The following is a 17,932-nucleotide window of genomic DNA, read 5'->3' as shown; positions in this document are numbered from 1 at the left end:
TGGTGTTGTGGAAGGAAGAAGAAAATTTAGGGTGGGTGGTTGTTATAGCAATTAGAAGTGGGGTCGGGAAAAACTCTTGAACCCCTATCTATTTGATGTGAGGGTGGTGAAAATGGGGATCTGGAAATACTTTTGAACCCCTATGTATTACGGGAGATAGCGGAAGCATGAACTAGATACACGAAAATTGAGAGCTCCTGCAGGGTTGACCGTGCAGTGATGCAATGACCCAATGGCCGGAGACCGAATACCCCCGAGACACCTCCCAGCCTGAACGCCCCCCCACTACCATCAGTGCAAACGCCAACAGCACCAATTGTTCATGAAGACAAATGTGAAATCCACCAACCACTAGGGATTAGAAACCTATGATACCCACGGTTCCAATGACAACCGTTACTCGGGCTGATTCGTTACAGAGCCAATCCCGTCCCCTTGCGCGTCCACCGGTACAGCGCTAACACTGCCTTGCGACGATGCCGGATCTCGCTCGGATTGACGGGGCGGCCCCGAGCCTGTGCCACGGCACTGCGCATCACCTGTCGGAAGCTGCGCTGGTATTCCGTGTTCAGGGTCACCACGCACGACTCGGTGGCCCGGATCATCGTCTCGCAGGCATTCAGGATGCCCTCGCCCGCCTCTTTCTGCAGCCGCTCCACGATCAGCAGTAGCAGGAAACTGCCCTGCAGCAGCTGGATGCCGAAGAAGTACGGCATGAAGCTGATGTCCGGGTCGTAGCGAAGGATCTGCTGCACCGCGTCAGCCGCCTCCAATGCATGGGAGATGGTCGATGCGAACGCCGGAGATGAGGTCCAGAAGTCTTTGTCTTCAATGAGAGAGACTGGGTCCCATTTGCCGACCAGCAGGATGTGCAGCACATGCACGAGGTACGAGGCGTAGGCAATCACCGTCTGCGTGTGCCAGGAGTAAGCCTGTGACATCGGCCCATCCGGGGTGTCTGGCTTGGGGGTATACCCGGTCGCCATGGTCCCATCTGGATCGGCGGCGGCGGCAAACGTCGTGAGGCTGGCTTTGTAGATTTCCAGCTGCCGAAGTACTTCAACCACATGCACTTCCCAGGCTTCTTTGCCCTGCAGGCGAAGGCCGAGCGTCGGGTGGTTTCGCGCCTGGTTCAAATCGATCAGTTCCCCGGTGATGGTCATCAGCGGCAGGAAGAAGCCGAGAATGGAATGGTCGTGGCAAATGAAATTGGGGAACACTCGACGCTTGTTCCGGTCCCCAGAGCGGGGGCATTGCGGTCCGTCTGCACGTGGGCTATTACTATGGATGTTCCCAGCTTGCCAGGACCCTTCGTCTAGAGGTAGCAAGAGATCTTCGCTTTCCGCATCTAGGAGGGCGAGAGGCCGATTGTAGCATAACGCAAGATGTCGATCCATGATATAGAGGAGCCACCAGGTGCGGCGGCGTTCCTCGCGGTGCTCCTCCGTGACCATCGAGCTGCTGTGCGGATCGTGCTTCTCGTCGCATACGCAATTCAAGCTCGGTCGAGACGGGTTCGAGTAGTCAAAGACTGGGCCGCCAGGGGAGCTTGCCCAGCCAGCCAGAGAGTAGCCGAATGACGGACTGGATCCATCGGATTGTCCGTCAATGTTCGGCATGACTTCAATCTCTTGATTGAGTTTTAGTTCTCGAGCCAACGTAAACGCTGCGTGCCACCTTGAGGACCGGTTAGCGTTCACCCGGGGCGATCGAAGGTGTATCAGAATCGTTATCTTACCATCGCATACTTGCAGCCTTTTGCTCGCTGGACGAGATGATCGATGCCACGTGGATATACGTGACCACGTCGTCAAGGGATCCTGCCGGGCCAACTAGTCCTTTATCGTCCCCAACGCCCTCGAATGGGTGATGGGCAGCCGCCGTAGCGAGGTCTTGGGATGCATTGGCATTCTCGGGCGGTTCCTGATCTTTGAACGACACGTGAATCAATGGTCGGACGAGACGAATAGTCAAAGCGCACAGAAATTGGCAGATTTTCCGACGCTGTAGGGGGGAGATGGAGAGTGAAAAGGCGCGATCATCCACCGCGGCCACCCAAAGCATACTTGCGAGTAACGCTGGACTACTGGGCCTAGGTCGATCGGTGCTCAGGAAAGAAGCCTTGCGCAGGACATAGCAGTGGATATGATGGCAAACCGGGTGCATGTGTGTTGAGATTGCGCTCGTGAAGTAGAGTTCCAGCAGGTCGCAGACCAGGCGACGCGGAAGATTTGATTCGATGAACGGCATCACTGGTTCTAATACCGGGTATTTCAGTCCTGACCGTGGACCAGTTTTCTGGCCAGACCCTGCATGAGTTTGCGCAGGTACAGGGGGGTTGTGCGGGGGGCGCTTGGGGGGATGGTGGCCCACCAGATCGCCGGGGGTCCAGATATCCCATAAGCGTGGCAAAGGCCCCTCGTTGCCCTTCGCTCCGCCTAAAATATCGTATGACTCTGGAGATAGGTGCGCCGCAGAGAGCCACTCCTCGGTTGCGTTCGCATCGGGCCCTGGTCGCGCCGGGCGACGGCCGTCCGTTGCTGATTGAGGGCCATCTATACTCCGCGCCGAGAGACTGAGTTCGTTGGTCGTGGGAGAGCGTTGTTGGAACCCCGACTCCGGTGAGCTGTCCTGCATGGGCGACAGCGCTGACTGACCGGGGAGTTTCTGGTCATCGACGGAGTCCTCCCGGGGTTCGTAGCTCCCGGTCGCTTCACCCGGTGCGGTGGATGCGTTCGCGAGCTTTGCACGCGCAATGCGTCCTCGTTTGCGACGCTCTCGGGTGAACTCGCAGTGGATATCGCTGCGCAAGCACCGCGAACAGGGGAAAGCGCGGTCGCATCGGACTCGGCGGGTATGACAAGAATCGCAAGCGACCCGATTCCGTCGCCATCGTCGTTTGCCATTGGGAAGGTCGACCGGGCCGGAGGTCGCATCGGGGTCCCCGGACTGGGCTTCCATGGCTGGATTTCAAGTCGGCATGAGGAATACGAGGAATTTTGAGGAGGCTGAGGGGAGAGAAAGGAACACGAGTCCGGGGCGACGAAGAATGGGGAGAAACAAAGTTCGGGGAAAAAAGAAGCGCGGGGAAATTGTGGCGCCGTGTCTCAATCACTTGGCCAGTCATTGGAGCCGACGCTACACTGCCTCGACCGACTGACCAGTCTGCGCTAGCAGGCAGCCGAGCAGGAACGTGCAATCTAATACGGGCTAAGGGATAGAAAAGGAGTAGGCTAGAAAATAAATAGATTGCCCATAGTAGCTGCAGCGCTGGAAAGAGCGGAGAAGACCTCGTATGTCGCGAGGAATATGAAACGCCATAACATCCATCAGTGCATCCTTCATCCCCAGGCGTTGATCCAGAGCATGCGCCAGCGTCCACGAAGAGTTCCATCGGGCGTTCATGGGACACCTCGTCTCACCCTTGCAGTGCGCTCTTGTACCGTGCCAGTGCCCGCTCCCGACTCGGCGCATGCTCCACAATCGGCCTGGGGTAACCGTTCTTCTCGGCAATGGCCCCGGCACCCCGATCGTACGGCTCATGGATCGCCTTGCCCTCCACCTCCCGCAGCTCGGGCACCCATTTCCGGATGTACTCGCCCTCGGGGTCGAATCGCTCACTCTGTCGCATGGGATTGAAGATCCGGAAGTAGGGCTGCGGGTCGACACCCGTGCTGGAACCAAATCCCCACCCACCATGGTTGGAGGCGAAATCGCCGTCGATGAGATTCTCCATGAAGAATCGCTCGCCGCGCCGCCAATCGATCAACAGGTCCTTCGACAGGAAAGACGACACCACCATACGGGTGCGGTTATGCATCCAGGCACAGTGTCGTAGTTGTCGCATGGCAGCGTCGACAATAGGATATCCAGTTTTGCCCTCGCACCAAGCCTGGAATTGTTCAGCGTCATACTCCCACTCGATGTTGGTATGCTCCGGCTTGAAACATTTGTTCATACTACCCATTATCGGAGGTTAGTCACCGCAGATCCCGTCTGACGCAAAGAAAACGGCAAAGAAAATGATCCTACCAAATGAAAGGCCAATTCACCAGGACGTGTTTGTAAAAGTCCCGCCAGGCCACCTCGCTGATCCATGTCATGTACCCCTGATCGTATCGATCCAGATGGTTCTTATTAGCTCGCTTCGCTGTTACTACCGCGGTTCGGGCACTCAAAGCCCCCGCCGCGAAATAAGGACTGAGGACCGAGGTATGCTCTCCGGAGAGCATACTGCGCGTCTCTTCATACTTCCGACCTTTTTCTTCCAGAAATTTGTCAAGCCGTTGTAGGGCCTCATGTTCGCCCGCCGGGTACATTTTCTCGAATCGCGTCTTCTCCTCGGCGGACAACTGCTTGTTGTCGGGCGCAGTGGGGATCTTGCAATCAAAAAGACTAGAGAATTGCTTTCGTGCATCACCGTGGTTCGATCCGGGCTCTTCCGAAAGCTCGAGGTAATCCGGGTTCTCTTTGAGGAACGCAAGCCAGGATCGGAACCAAGGTGTGTAGACAGCATACTGACGACCCTGCTGGCTGCTCAGAGCCCCTGGGGGCACAACACACGTGTCATGGGAGGGCGAGAAATCAATATCGTTCTCCGCGCACAAACGGACAAGCTTGGCGTCGCGCCGCAGCTCATCAACCTCATACTCAATATTCGCACAAACATGTTTCGCCTCCCATTTCTGACATAGCTCCACCACCCTGTTCGGGACCCCCTTCCTCTTCTCCTGGGTCTCCATGTATAATGGAATATCCAGCTCCCCCAGATCCCGTTGGAGCTGACTCAGTGTACGGAGGGTGAAATCGACTCGAGCAGGGCTGGTCAAATGGGCAGTGAAATCCTCGGGAGAGAGAATATACAGTCCGATCAAGGGCACGTTGTGGTCGCGAGCGAGCTGGCAGGCCATGTGAAGAGCTCGATTGTCATGGAGACGCAGGTCACTCTTGAACCAATGCACCACCGCTTTTCCCGGTGTAGTCGCACGGCGCTTGTCGGCTGTGTCTTGACATGCCTTCTCTAGGGTCTCGATTGGACGTTGGATTGTTCCATCATTGTAGGCTTTGCATCGCTCGTTGCTCATCTCCGGAGGGTAGAAGTCGCGGAGGACAATGCCGAACTCTTCGGTTTGTTTCGCATTGGGGTGCGGGTCGCGCAGATCTGTCTTCACTCGCTTGCTGGTATGAGCCGGTTTGGAGTCGTCGGCGTCCTTGTTGGACGTCGAGCGTTTGGGCGCCATGAAGGGGAAGCTTGTGGTATATCTCACAGACTGGATTCGGGAGGCGATGGCTGGTTGCACCCAGATGGCAGTGAAAGGTCGAAGTTGGGGGAGAAAATGAGGAAGTGAACGGGCGCGCATCGCGTTGGACCAGCCACCACTGGCGCGGTCCCCATTTTCAGGGCCTTGACGACGCGACGGGATGTCATGGATCGAATGATCGAGCGATCGAGATTCCTGACGTCACCCGATCTGGCATCGCGCACCAGACCAAGAATGGGGCTCGACGTTCCATGGCCAGCCCGAAGTCTGGTGAATTATGGATTTTGCGGAGGGTTTATACAGGACTTCATTGGCATATTACGCGGCAGCCCGTTTGTCAATTGGCCATAGTTTAACCCCCCCCCCCCCCCCTCCCCTCAATCAACGCATGCTGGTTTGGTGGTGTTTAATAGTGCGTACGCCCATTCTGGGCATTCTGGGCGCCGCAGCAGTTTTATTGGCCCGACGAACCCAGAGCCACAGAGTCAGGTGACCGCCTGCGTGGACCCCGGCCGAGGCACGTGACCCTGTCCAGTCTACAACGATCTCCTCTGCCGCGGTGAAATGGGCGGTGTTGGGAAGACGAGAGGGGGCTAGTTAGGACAATCAGGCGATAGCCGGAATTGGTGTAAGTCTACGGTTCCCTGGGCGCGCAGAGCATGTACAATGCCGGAGCCGAGACTCACCCGCCCGAGGAGACGCATGGCGATGAAGAACGGGAGTCGATGGACCGAGCGGTCCCGCAACGAGGGGCAGGCGAACGGGAACGGGCCGCGCCATCGACCGGGATTTCCGATTTCCCCTCGAGCATCAAGCAGGACAGTTCCAGTCGGTGGCCGGAATCTGGTTAATTCAACTTCTCCACGATCATGGTTCGATGCTCTCGTTTGTCTCAAACATCAGGAGCGGCCTTGATGGTGGTTACTTGACTCACAAATCGCAATCGGAATGAACTCGAAGTCCGGAGAGAAAGATGAGGCGGAACAACCCATCGGATCTGACGGATCGCATTCGTTCAACAGGGCGGACCCTGCTCAGAAGAAGGGAGGAGTCCGCGGGAGGCTTCATGGCCTTCATGGCATTCACGACGGCCAGCGACGGAAAATCTATTCTTAAGTCAGCACTTCCTTTTGTCAGAACTTACCTCGAAGCAACCGATCTGCGCGGGACTGCTGTTGGTGGGGGCTTCCAAGCGCCGCCAAATATATCCTTGGGATCCACAGCCAACCGGCGGCAGACCTCCTCATACGCCCGGACGCGAGCGATCGCGCCCTCGAAGCGCCGGGTGGGCATCGCGACTGGGCGGAATGCCCAGACACGGAGTGACTGCTGGATTCACCCAACAGCAGCGCGAGAGAGAATGTGCAATCATGATTTCATTACCGGGAGATGATGGTTGGGAAGTGGTCTTCGCAGACGCGGTCGTGCGGTCTATAGCAAGGATAGTAACCCCCCAATATAAGAGAGAGTAGCCGCCCACTTCACATTGGTAGAGCCGCCCATACGCCGTTGACGTTTTCTGTCTTTCTCAACCTGAGCAAAGAAGATGTCGAAATATTTCACAGGTGTAGGAGAGCGACTCAGAAGTGCAGTGAATAATAATGGAAGGTCTAAGCCTGAGCCCTACGCGGGCGCCCGCGAACTGAGAGACATAATGGACGCGCAGCAGCAGTCGGGGCAGCAACAGTCGGGGCAGCAACATTCGGGGCAGCAACAGTCGTGGCAACAGCGTTTCCCTCGGACAATATTCAACTCGAGCAGAAATAGAAATACCACGGCAGATGAGAGCCAAGCGAAGCCTCAGCACTTTGTGGGGAGGAGGCCGCCGCTTCAACAAGGTTCGACACTGCATCTAGACCCAAAACTTCCTCCTCTCTGATCATCCAGACTAACTCCATCCACAGCGCCGTCATTCTCAGGAGGACAATTTCCATCCAGAGCCGCGACAGAATCTAGAAACACACCATTGGGAAGTGCTTCAGTATCAACATCAGTGCCTTCCTCGCTCACTGCTGCCTATCCCCATCCTCTTGTTAACAATGGTCAACACCGTTTTGCTCCTATGATGAACTTTCGGCGCAAAGTGGGACCGGCGCTAGGCACTCTGTCTCAGCAAGGTTCCAATACTGAAGTCCTGTCGAGGTCGGTCATGCCAGTCGGAATCCAGCAGTATGAAAACCGGAAGCTTGCCTGGGAGGCTTTGTTTGACTACAAGGGCAATAAGGTTTTAATCAGTGCCGCTCATCAGTCTCCCTCGCGGATGATGAGAAGACGTTGGAATCGGGGTTCATATTCGTTCAATCAAGAATGGAAATACCGTCAACCTTCGTCGGACCCGTGGCCCTGTGGGAAACTGCTTCTAGGTTCTACGGAGGCTAGAATCCTCACGGGTAACCCAATTCCCGGGAATATGAAATGGCCGGTACAATATGATATAGAGCTAACAAAAGATCAGGAGGGTAAAAGGACCTGTACCGTCAAGCTATTTTGTAGTGACGCTGACTGTGCGCCTGAATCGCTTGCCTGGCAGCTCAGCGTCAGAGCTGAAAAGCTAGAGCTATTCAAGCTCCAGAGTGACGTCGGGCGTTCTTGTATGGCCTGGCTCCATATGGGTGATCGGATACCGTTGGACAAGCATAGAAAGGCAAAGTCCAAACCAGTAACCAGGTCGAGCTGTAGACTATATTGGTCGCACGAAATCCATCAGCAAATAGATTCAAAGGAAGTATTACTCACAATTATGATAAGTAGTATGGTTGCAAGAAATTGGCTTGGGCCAAAACAAACGGGGTTTGAGGTGGTATAGAGAAAAACAGACGAAAATACCGCTGGTAAATGGTGTCAAGGGAAGTGGTTGACCCTTGGAAAAAAAGGTTGTTCTGGAGTTTGACTGAACAAAATGCACAGGCGAGTTCTGACGGGAGGAATATCGGAATATCATGATCAATGACACTATGATATATATTGAGCCGTTGAGACTGAAAAGGCTTGATTTCCCTAAGCCTGAGTCATGCAGTCCTGAATTACGACCAAAGTTCGGTTCTTCTCCGGTACCGACAGTGGCACCTGAGAAGTACCCGGGAACTGTGCCCCTGCCAACTCTCCATATCTGATACTCCATAGACTAGCCCTCATTTTGATTTACACAAGATGGAGTTCCCTGAATTTTGTGCTTCTCTATTTAGTACATATTACTGAGAGGCGATTCTGGAACTCTCGTCCTCTCTTTCGAAGGAGAAAAGAGAAAGAACTCATCTGTCTCAAGTCTGGCCTAGTATTTCTATGTTAGGGTGCTACTTGCAGGGTAGCGGCCTGTTGGTCAGGTAAGGAAGAATGAATGCAATATTGAATCATTACAGAATCGGGGAAGAGTAGCAAATGTGTATTATTCCAATAACTGAATATTGAAGAGATTCAGTTCAAAAGAAAGGGTGATTCTCCTTCTATGATCTTAGTCGTCATTCCGCTGTTTGCCGAAGGTATGACGATAAAGGACCCCGAATCTGACTTTTTATTCCATGTGAACACATATCGTCATGCATATGATTCGTATCCAAGGTCGGCTGGAATAACATCAAGTATTCTACATTTGATTGCTCCATAACATAAGGGGCTTTACGTGTAAGCTGTAAGGCGATATGAAGCTAACTAATCTTGAGATCCTTAGCTTCCTAGAATTTTTCTCTAGAAAGAACCTACGGTTTACCTGCTTATAATAGGGGAGAAAGCTGCAGAGGATACTCGTAGGTTTAATATATCTCGAGTCGAGAGAGTGATAGCTATAACTTCCCGGATCTCCTATAGGAGCCTATTCAATATATAAATGTATTCTATCTCAACTTCCTAGAAAAAAAAATAATAACCCTTGCTTTTTATTACTAATAGGATACTTCAGGTTTTTGGTATATTCTATAGATTAGATATGGCAAATTTCAGAATCTTGGTGCTTCCGTCTTCCTCGAGCGCTCGATTTTGCGAAAAGTAGCTCAATTCTCTTTTATAATAATAAAGACCGCTATATTAATAACCCTAGTCGATGGTTTGTCCCGTCAACAGTATACATAGAGATTCGCAGATCGCAATAAGTCGGTATGAGGGAATCTTTTGTAGGTAAGGGTATTCTTACTGATACCAGCAAGAATCATAGACTATAATTCTATATTATCTATATACCTAACTTCGAGGTCTGAAATCGCACGAAATCGATCTGTAGGCTAGAACTTACGTATAATCTGAATCGTTCTATCGCTTTATGGGATCAGAAGGTGCTATGAACTGGCCTCCTAGAGGGTCACCGTACTTGCCTAGACCGGAAATATAGCTACCGTTCTTAGTGGCGTAAACTATGAGATGATCAGTCGTAGTCTTTCAATATTCATTCGGATTCGTACCTGCTCGGAACTCATTCAGCCAGTGATTCGGCGCCTCATCTTCCATAATAGGATATCCACATATGATGCAGCCATAATTTCAAGGATTTATTCTGTCCGTACTACCCACAGAATGACAAGAAAAGAAGAAATTGGATCAGTTTTATGATCAGCCAGCGCTGGAAGAAGAGAGATGAAAGATATGCCCTCTCGTAGAGCCTCTTGTTCAATTACTGGTGTCACTCCGAGTCCCACAGCTTTGCCAGTGATGATGAGTAAGCACCCCTCACACCCCTCCACTCCTCCATCGACCCTCGGCCTTTCGAGTTGCACAAAGTTGCCCTTTGTTGGGTCAATGGTCACAGCTCCGCGTGGCTACCAGCACATGTGCCTACAGCGGGGCAGAGTCTGAGGCTGCGCCAAGCTGCGGTCTTAGGCTGAGTAACCATTACACCTATAAAGCCCCCTACCATTGCACCCTCATATGCCTCCTGCATTGAATGGCTGGTAACAAGAATCGCTGATATCGATACCTCTTCCAAAATGACTACAGGTAGCTCAATGAAGACAACCCTGTCTGTCAGGCAGCCGCATCCGGACCATTCTCCTAATGATAATTTCGGCAACTTGGCGATGAATTCAGATGACGAGATGGAAATCGACGAGTCTGCGGAGCCTGAAGAAAGGTATGATCCGGAAAGCGATAAAACCATCGGCAAGTTCTTTCCTAATTGTGTGGGAAATGTTCTTGGCGACCGATACCTGGTTGAGCATAAGATCGAGTTCGGTGGCTTCTCCACGGTTTGGCTCGCTGTTAATATGCGGGACCAGAGACAAGTAGCATTGAAGGCTACTGCTGCTGCTCCTGTAGGCTCCAAAATACCGAGATCGCAATTCAGACTCTTGTGAAGAAAAAAGTGAAGAATGCCTCACATCTTGTGACACTTCTCGAATCTTTCCCTCTCACTCCGGATGGGAGACACCAGGCACTGGCTTTCCCTTTAATGGGACCATGCTTGGATGAGGATTCAATGTTTAGGCTCCCTATAAGAACAAGAATGCGTGCTGCTAAGCATATATTACTTGGTCTCGAACAGCTACACCTAGCAGGGTTTATCCATCGTGGTAAGCTACGACGCCCCTAATCCTCTTTTCTTCGATGGTATCACCTAACCACAGTTTACGATATAAATAATCGCAACTGTATGTGTGGTGTAGGTGAACTACCTCGACAGCGGGCCGAGTTGTATAAAACGGTCGGCCCGCCTCTAAGGAAAGGAATATTATATTCCTACCTCTCAAGAAAAGGGGAGCGTGTTACGCCTATGATGATTCCAAGCAAGTTCTGGACCAAGAATTTCTTTCTCGGTGACTTCGGCCTTTCGATAGAGGCTAGCGACGCAGGATCCCCAAACGATATCCCGAAAGGAGCTCCACCTGAAATATTTTGCTCCACGGAACGTCTTCATCGCCAAAAGCCAAGTCTAGCTTGCGATATGTGGAGTTTCATGATATTGTTCACACAACTCTACTTTGGTTTCCACTTTTTCGAGTCGATGCCAGGGAAAGGTGTGATTGCTGCTATGACGCAATATCTGGGTCCTCTACCAGTCGAGTGGAAGAAGTACGGCTTTTACTCCAAATATCGACCTGATGAATGGTATGATCAGGCAAAAACGCTAGATTCCGTGGAACAAAACAGATCTTATAGATGGGAAGAAAGAATGGAAATCCTTTGTCAACTAGGTAAAAGGGGGGTGTCGAAACCAGAGCTGCAACTCGTTAGATATGTTATGCGCAAGGTATTTGTATATACCCCCGGAGACCGCCTTACCGCGACTCAACTTTTACGTGACAATGATTTCAAGATGCTCATGGAGATTTATGGATGCTGATAAATGGCCTGAGTCTTCTTTTGTCTGCTATTGGATTCTCAACCATTATACTATTTACCGTCTTCAGCGCTTTTCTTGATGTATAAGTGTTAAACTGGCAATGAACAACTGCACGACGATTGAGTGTAGTGGGCTGACTAACCATATTGAGCAATGTTGATTGATCCGTGAATAAGTACCTAGCTAACCTATCCTGTCGTTCCGACAAATAAACCCGCTCCCTACGAACGTTTGTCTGACTCCCACCGCCTTAGCCACTCCCTATGCCAGTCAGAATTTGACACAGCTCTTCCAGAGCTTTTCATAGAAAAAACATTAGCCTGGTAAGCTCACAGTCCAAAGGCAGGAAATGCGCGCATATTTTGAATGCCTTTTAAACGCCATGGTCTCAGCTGATGATCAAGCAGAGCACCTGCCCCTCTTCAGCTGAGAGTCGGAATACATCATCCGTTACAGGCGACAGACAACACGTGCTACTCTGGCCATGACATCAAAGTCTTATTGTGGGATCAATAATGGGCTTCAAATGGGTAATAATTACGGGGCAATCACGGCAGAATTCCACCTTTCTAAGCGACCAAAGACCTCTCACCATGATAGTTTGCCTGCCGCACGACACTATCAGTACACCATCGCTTGGATATGTGCGCTGTATATAGAGATGGCAGCCGCCCGCGCCATGCTGGACGAATGTCACGAAACCCTGCCTACCCATACGGACGATAGGAATACCTACGTGTTAGGAAAGATCGATCAACATAATGTTGTTATTGCGTGTTTACCTGATGGCCAGTATGGAACAAATAATGCAGCGATAGTTATGACGAACATGAAGCGGACCTTTCCATCAATTCGTGCATGTTTGATGGTGGGCATCGGCGGTGGGGTGCCAAGCAAGGCTGATGTGCGTTTAGGTGATATTGTCGTCGGAACAAGGGTGATGCAGTATGATCTTGGGAAAGTCCTTGGAGCCGGAAATATCCAGCGAACGGCAATTCCTCGAATTCCTCATCAGTTGCTTAGTACGGCTGTGTCTGCCGTCCGTTCAAAGCACGAATTTGGCCCTAGCCGAGTCCAATCTATCTTGCAGCAGAAGCTCGAAGGTCAATCCGCCTATGGTCGCCCAACTTCACCGGATCGTCTATTCAATGCGACCTATAATCATGAGTCTCATACAGGTAACTGTGACGGATGTGACATTTCAAAGCTAGTATCACGAAGCAGACGAATGTCAAACGAAGTGAATATCCATTATGGCGCGATTGCCTCAGGAAACCAAGTCATGAGGGACGGTGTTACCCGGGACAACATTGCTCGAGAGCTAGACGTCATATGTTTTGAGATGGAAAGTGCTGGTCTGATAGACATCCTCCCATGTCTTTCAATTCGGGGAATCTGCGACTACGCGGACTCTCACAAGAGCAAAGAGTGGCAGAGATATGCTGCAGCAACCGCAGCCGCATACGGAAGGGAGTTGCTCGAGGAATTACCTGTGACCGAATCGCATACGAGCATTACTTCGATGGCCGATCCTTGTAAGAACTAATATCCGCCTGAGGAACAACCCTCGACTTACTGCTGCTCACACCGGATGTTTAGATCAAGTTTCATCACCTGAACGCCGCCTGCACTTGTTAAATTCCTTCAAGTTCGAGCATATGGATTCCCGCAAAACATCCATCAAAAAACAACAGGAAAAGACTTGTCGCTGGATTCTGAGCCATCCTTGTTATGAAGCGTGGCTTGATCCCGCAAGATTGGCGCAAAATCATGGCTTTTTGTGGATCAGTGGTAAGCCCGGTGCTGGCAAGTCTACAATTATGAAGTTCGTGTTCTCCTGTATGAAGAGCAAGGCACGTCATAAGAACGCTCTCACTGCTTCCTTTTTCTTCAACGCTCGAGGTGATTACCTCGAAAAATCAATCTCAGGGATGTATCGATCACTACTGCTTCAATTGCTTGAAGGGTACCCTGACCTCCAGGTTGTTTTAGACGATTCCGACCTGGTTCCCCCAGTTCAAAATGGTTGCCCCTCGTTAAATATTCTGAAGGACCTATTTGCCAATGCGATTTGCGCCCTTGGTCAACGCTCATTTACCTGCTTTGTTGATGCTCTTGATGAGTGTGATGAACAGCAAGTTGTGGATATGGTCAGGTACTTTGAAGATCTCGCTGAGCAATCTGCAGCAAAAGGGGTCCTATTCCGAACCTGCTTTTCGAGTCGACACTATCCCTTTATCACTATTCAACGAGGTATTCGGCTTACACTTGAGGATCAGTTAGGTCATGCGGAAGACTTGGCAACCTACGTCGCGGACCGTCTGATAGTCGAAGATCCCACGCTTGCAGAAGAGCTGCGACCACAAGTTCTCGGTAAAGCTGCAGGTGTCTTCATGTGGGTCGTCTTAGTTGTTGACATTCTCAATAAGGAGTATCGACGGGGCGGAATGGCTCTAGGAATGAGACTCGCAGAAATACCCAGTGATCTGAGCGAACTGTTCAAAGATATCTTGAGACGCGACAATGAAGATATGGAGGCCCTTCTGCTTTGCATTCTCTGGATTCTGTACGCAAAGGACCCTTTGCGGCCGCAGGAGTTCTATCATGCTCTTTGGTCTGGCTTATCTCCGAAGGGTTTAGTCGATGCCCGAATTCCAGATGCCTCCGTCCAAGATGCCTCCGTCCAAGATACTAGTGCTGGTATCAACAAATTTAGCAAATATGTCATTAGCTCCTCAAAAGGACTTGCCGAGACAACGCAATCTAGTCATCCCAGAGTTCAATTTATCCATGAATCTGTTCGAGATTTTCTCGTGAAGGATAGGGGTCTATATGAATTGTGGCCTGAGCTCAGATTTAACTCCGAGAGCCTCAGCCATGAGAAGCTTAAACAATGCTGCAGCTTCTATATGAAAAATAATCTGATCAGCACATCTGTTAGCAGGCTTCTGTCTAAGTCTGACACTAACGGCCGGAAGGAAATCTCAAACGAATACCCTTTCTTGGAATATGCCAGTCAGAATATCCTCTACCATGCCAACGCTGCAGCGAAATCGGTTCCTCAAGACAGATTCCTGTCTTTATTTCCTGTCTCTGACTGGACCAATGCCAACAATCTTTTTGAAAAGTTCAAGAATCGCAAATATACCCCGAGCGCGAGTCTACTTTACATTTTAGCAGATAAAGGATTCTCCAATCTCATTCGGTCGAGGCTCAAAGAGGATCCGCAAATCCATATTTTTGGGGAGAGATACAGATACCCACTATTTGCCGCTTTGGCTAATGGGAACAAAGATGCTGTTGCTGCTCTTTTGGGCTTATCTTCTTGGATTTACAACGGAATCGATATTACAGAGGGCCTTGGCCAGAGGAAAGACTTAAAAGCATATGAAAATCGAACACCGCTGACCTGGGCTTCGCAGAGCGGTCGCGCAGGGATTGCCAGGCTACTTTTGCAGGCAAGAACAGCCGTTGATGACATGGATAGAGGGGGGCGAACACCAGTTTCACGGGCCTCAGAAGGTGGCTTTGAGACAGTTGTAAACCTTCTGATCGACCAGGGGGCTGATGTCAATACCAGGGATAAAGATGGAAGGACACCGCTTCAAGTGGCCTCGTCGAATGGCCATAAGGCAGTGGCGAGGCTTCTCATCGAGAAAGGAGCCGATGTTAATACGAGCAATCAATGGGGATGGACACCGCTTCACGGGGCCTCGTCGAATGGCCATAAGGCAGTGGCGAGGCTTCTCATCGAGAAAGGAGCCGACGTTAATACGAGCAATCAATGGGGATGGACACCGCTTCACGGGGCCTCGTCGAATGGCCATAAGGCAGTGGCGAGGCTTCTCATCGAGAAAGGAGCCGACGTCAATACCAGGGATAAAGATGGAAGGACACCGCTTCACGAGGCCTTATCGAATGGCCATGAGGCAGTGGCGAGGCTTCTCATCGAGAAAGGAGCCGACGTCAATACGAGCGATCAACATGGAAGGTCACCGCTTCACGTGGCCTCATCGAATGGCCATGAGGCAGTGGCGATGCTTCTCATCGAGAAAGGAGCCGACATTAATACGAGCAATCAATGGGGATGGACACCGCTTCACGGGGCCTCGTCGAATGGCCATAAGGCAGTGGCGAGGCTTCTCATCGAGAAGGGAGCTCAAGCGGAGCGGGCAAACTAAGCAGACTTACTACCTTTTCTCCATAATATCGTTTCAGCCTCTTGATATTTCCACGTGCGTGGATGTTACGTTGCTTACGTGTTTGTGCTGATAATCAGTGATGGCGACGCAGCTCATCTTTACCTGTTTCCAGCGGAAGGAAAGCCTCATATCGATGTGTCGTGGAAAAGTGGAGAGGTTTATCACAGTGACATGGGATTAGAGTACTACTTGCAGGTTATTAGCCTGTTGGTTAGGTAAGAAAAGAATAAATATCAATATTGAATCGGTGTAGAATCAAGGAATAAGAAGGGTATATAGTATTCAATGACTTAACCTTCAAAAGATTCAATTCTAAAGATATGAGATTTTGCTTCTTTATCGTGAATGATTAATTAACATGACTATTAACTAGTCAATAAATGATGACGACAAATATGGTATCCTCATCACGTCATATACGCAATTTAGATCTGAAGTTAATCCGAATAGTATTATGGATGTGACAGAGTTAGTAGATGTAAAGGTGATCTTATTGGTTATGCTCTAAGCTAGCCAAGATGGTGCCATTGGGTCATGTGACCTGGCTTGGAGGGTAACAATGGATATTCTTATTCCATAACAACTTGTCAACGCGCTGACGACCAGGGTTCTAGGTTGGATTACTAGTGCTATCTACGATTGGGGCCTCCTGGCTGACAGGGAGTACTAGTGAAGATGATATGATTATAATACAATGGCGTTCAAAAGTATTTATCGGTCCCCACTTTCACCACCCCAACATCAAATATACGTATATATCTGTTACACTACACACCACACCACCATCTCTCTAGCTATATATTTCCAGTAAGAAAATTTGAATCCGGGTAGGGTTAGACTCGCTTAGCAACCACTAATATTTTGTATAATTAACCCTTAGCCCTCCGCATAGCTTCTAATCTTCTTCCTACCCCTAAGATTAACCTATCTATCTTCCTTTGATCTAATGCCTCCCAAGCTTCCTTTATACATGCTATAAATAACGCCAATCCTCCTCAGACTTTCCCATATCAATAAACTCAGGATGCAATTCGAAAAGCTTCAGTTTTAATTACCGCTAGATAGGTTCAATAAGGTTTAAATCAGGTGAGTGTGGAGGCCAATCTTCCACCTAAATTCCGTGTATTTCAAACCACTCTTGTGTTACATTTGCAATATTAATCCTAGCGTTATCTTGTTGAAAGATAATATTAGGCCTATAGATAGGTAATAGACCCTGTTCTAACACTTGGATATAGGATTTTGCAGTATAACCTCGCTTCCGACCGTCAGATATCCTCCCGTTCTATTATAACAAGCTTCGATCGACTACTAAGCTAAATAGCACCCCAAACTATCTGCGAAATATCTTTAACATGAACCTACTTATTGATTAGATCACGCCTATAAGCCTCGGAAGCGAATCGCTAACACTATTTAGGCGTAGTATTCGTTGTTCTTTGAATCGAGCACTCGTCGGAAAATATCCACTTTTGAATCCCAGAAGAATCAGCGATTCTTCGCTATTTTGATACAAAATACCGTCGTTCTAAAGCAGCGCTTAATCCTAAAGGGATATTACGCTTTTATAGATGTTTAGCAAGCTGGAATTGGCGAAGTACTCTGTTGCCGCTGGCTGGCGATTATGTAATAGTTCTAGCTTATCATGACCTCTCATGAGGGAATATGAACATCATCTTTACACACAACACCATCGCTTACACCAAACTCGATAGATAGTCGACCTAGATAGATGACTAGCTAAACACGCTGATAGCTGTTTATAGGTCCAAAAAGGATGCCGGCGTGCTTGCAAATATAAGAAGGTGCAATCACGACTAGTAAGCTTCCTAGGTCTTCCTTTTCGAGTCGCTGATTCAACTGTGTGGCTTTCTGTATAGCGTTGAATAGTGTTGTATATCGTTTTTGGACTGCATGTAAAATCACGTGCTAGCTGAATCCTAGACACACCGTTATTGGCAGCATATACTATTGCTAGACGCTGCTAGGGGGTAAGCTCACCTTTTTTTCTTCGTTTTCTAGCAGATTATTCTAGCTTATCTAGCATGTTGGTGGTTGTAGAAGGAAAGAAATTTTATGTGTAGGTGGTTGGTGTGGTGATCAAAGTGGGGACCGGTAAATACTTTTGAACACCATTGTATAACCCTTGGGTTTCTACGAAATAGCTGATCGTTTTGATGAATAGTAGGGGTTTTAAGTTGTTT

The 17,932-nt window shown here is 49.8% G+C and overlaps 6 protein-coding genes across 6 annotated transcripts; 3 read left to right on the top strand and 3 right to left on the bottom strand.

Moving 5' to 3' along the window:
• Positions 1-413: 413 nt before the first annotated feature.
• Positions 414-2,961, bottom strand: N7462_008325 (Arabinanolytic transcriptional activator araR; the record flags this gene model as incomplete). Its single annotated transcript, XM_057080040.1, has 2 exons — positions 414-1,677; positions 1,739-2,961. 2 exons carry the CDS (start codon positions 2,959-2,961, stop codon positions 414-416), a joined length of 2,487 nt encoding a protein of 828 aa, XP_056930368.1.
• Positions 2,962-3,418: 457 nt separating this feature from the next.
• N7462_008324 (deoxyribodipyrimidine photo-lyase PHR1) lies at positions 3,419-5,240 on the bottom strand (the record flags this gene model as incomplete). The annotated part of the gene is made up of 2 exons (XM_057080039.1): positions 3,419-3,959; positions 4,033-5,240. The coding sequence occupies 2 exons, from the start codon at positions 5,238-5,240 to the stop codon at positions 3,419-3,421; spliced, it is 1,749 nt and encodes a 582-aa protein (XP_056930367.1).
• A 680-nt stretch (positions 5,241-5,920) lies between these two features.
• On the top strand, positions 5,921-6,112 carry N7462_008323 (uncharacterized protein; the record flags this gene model as incomplete). Its single annotated transcript, XM_057080038.1, has 1 exon — positions 5,921-6,112. The coding sequence occupies one exon, from the start codon at positions 5,921-5,923 to the stop codon at positions 6,110-6,112; it is 192 nt and encodes a 63-aa protein (XP_056930366.1).
• Positions 6,113-6,276: 164 nt separating this feature from the next.
• N7462_008322 (uncharacterized protein) lies at positions 6,277-6,554 on the bottom strand (the record flags this gene model as incomplete). The annotated part of the gene is made up of 2 exons (XM_057080037.1): positions 6,277-6,367; positions 6,406-6,554. The coding sequence occupies 2 exons, from the start codon at positions 6,552-6,554 to the stop codon at positions 6,277-6,279; spliced, it is 240 nt and encodes a 79-aa protein (XP_056930365.1).
• A 3,620-nt stretch (positions 6,555-10,174) lies between these two features.
• N7462_008321 (uncharacterized protein) lies at positions 10,175-10,540 on the top strand (the record flags this gene model as incomplete). The annotated part of the gene is made up of 1 exon (XM_057080036.1): positions 10,175-10,540. One exon carries the CDS (start codon positions 10,175-10,177, stop codon positions 10,538-10,540), a length of 366 nt encoding a protein of 121 aa, XP_056930364.1.
• Positions 10,541-12,010: 1,470 nt separating this feature from the next.
• On the top strand, positions 12,011-15,707 carry N7462_008320 (uncharacterized protein; the record flags this gene model as incomplete). Its single annotated transcript, XM_057080035.1, has 2 exons — positions 12,011-13,061; positions 13,126-15,707. The coding sequence occupies 2 exons, from the start codon at positions 12,011-12,013 to the stop codon at positions 15,705-15,707; spliced, it is 3,633 nt and encodes a 1,210-aa protein (XP_056930363.1).
• Between the last annotated feature and the right edge of the window lie 2,225 nt (positions 15,708-17,932).

The sequence above is a fragment of the Penicillium macrosclerotiorum genome, assembly GCF_028827735.1.
Source record: "Penicillium macrosclerotiorum strain IBT 26536 chromosome Unknown utg000008l_segment0_segment0, whole genome shotgun sequence".
NCBI lineage: Eukaryota > Fungi > Ascomycota > Eurotiomycetes > Eurotiales > Aspergillaceae > Penicillium > Penicillium macrosclerotiorum.
Note: the sequence above shows the minus strand (reverse complement) of the source record. Positions and strands in the feature narration are given on the sequence as shown.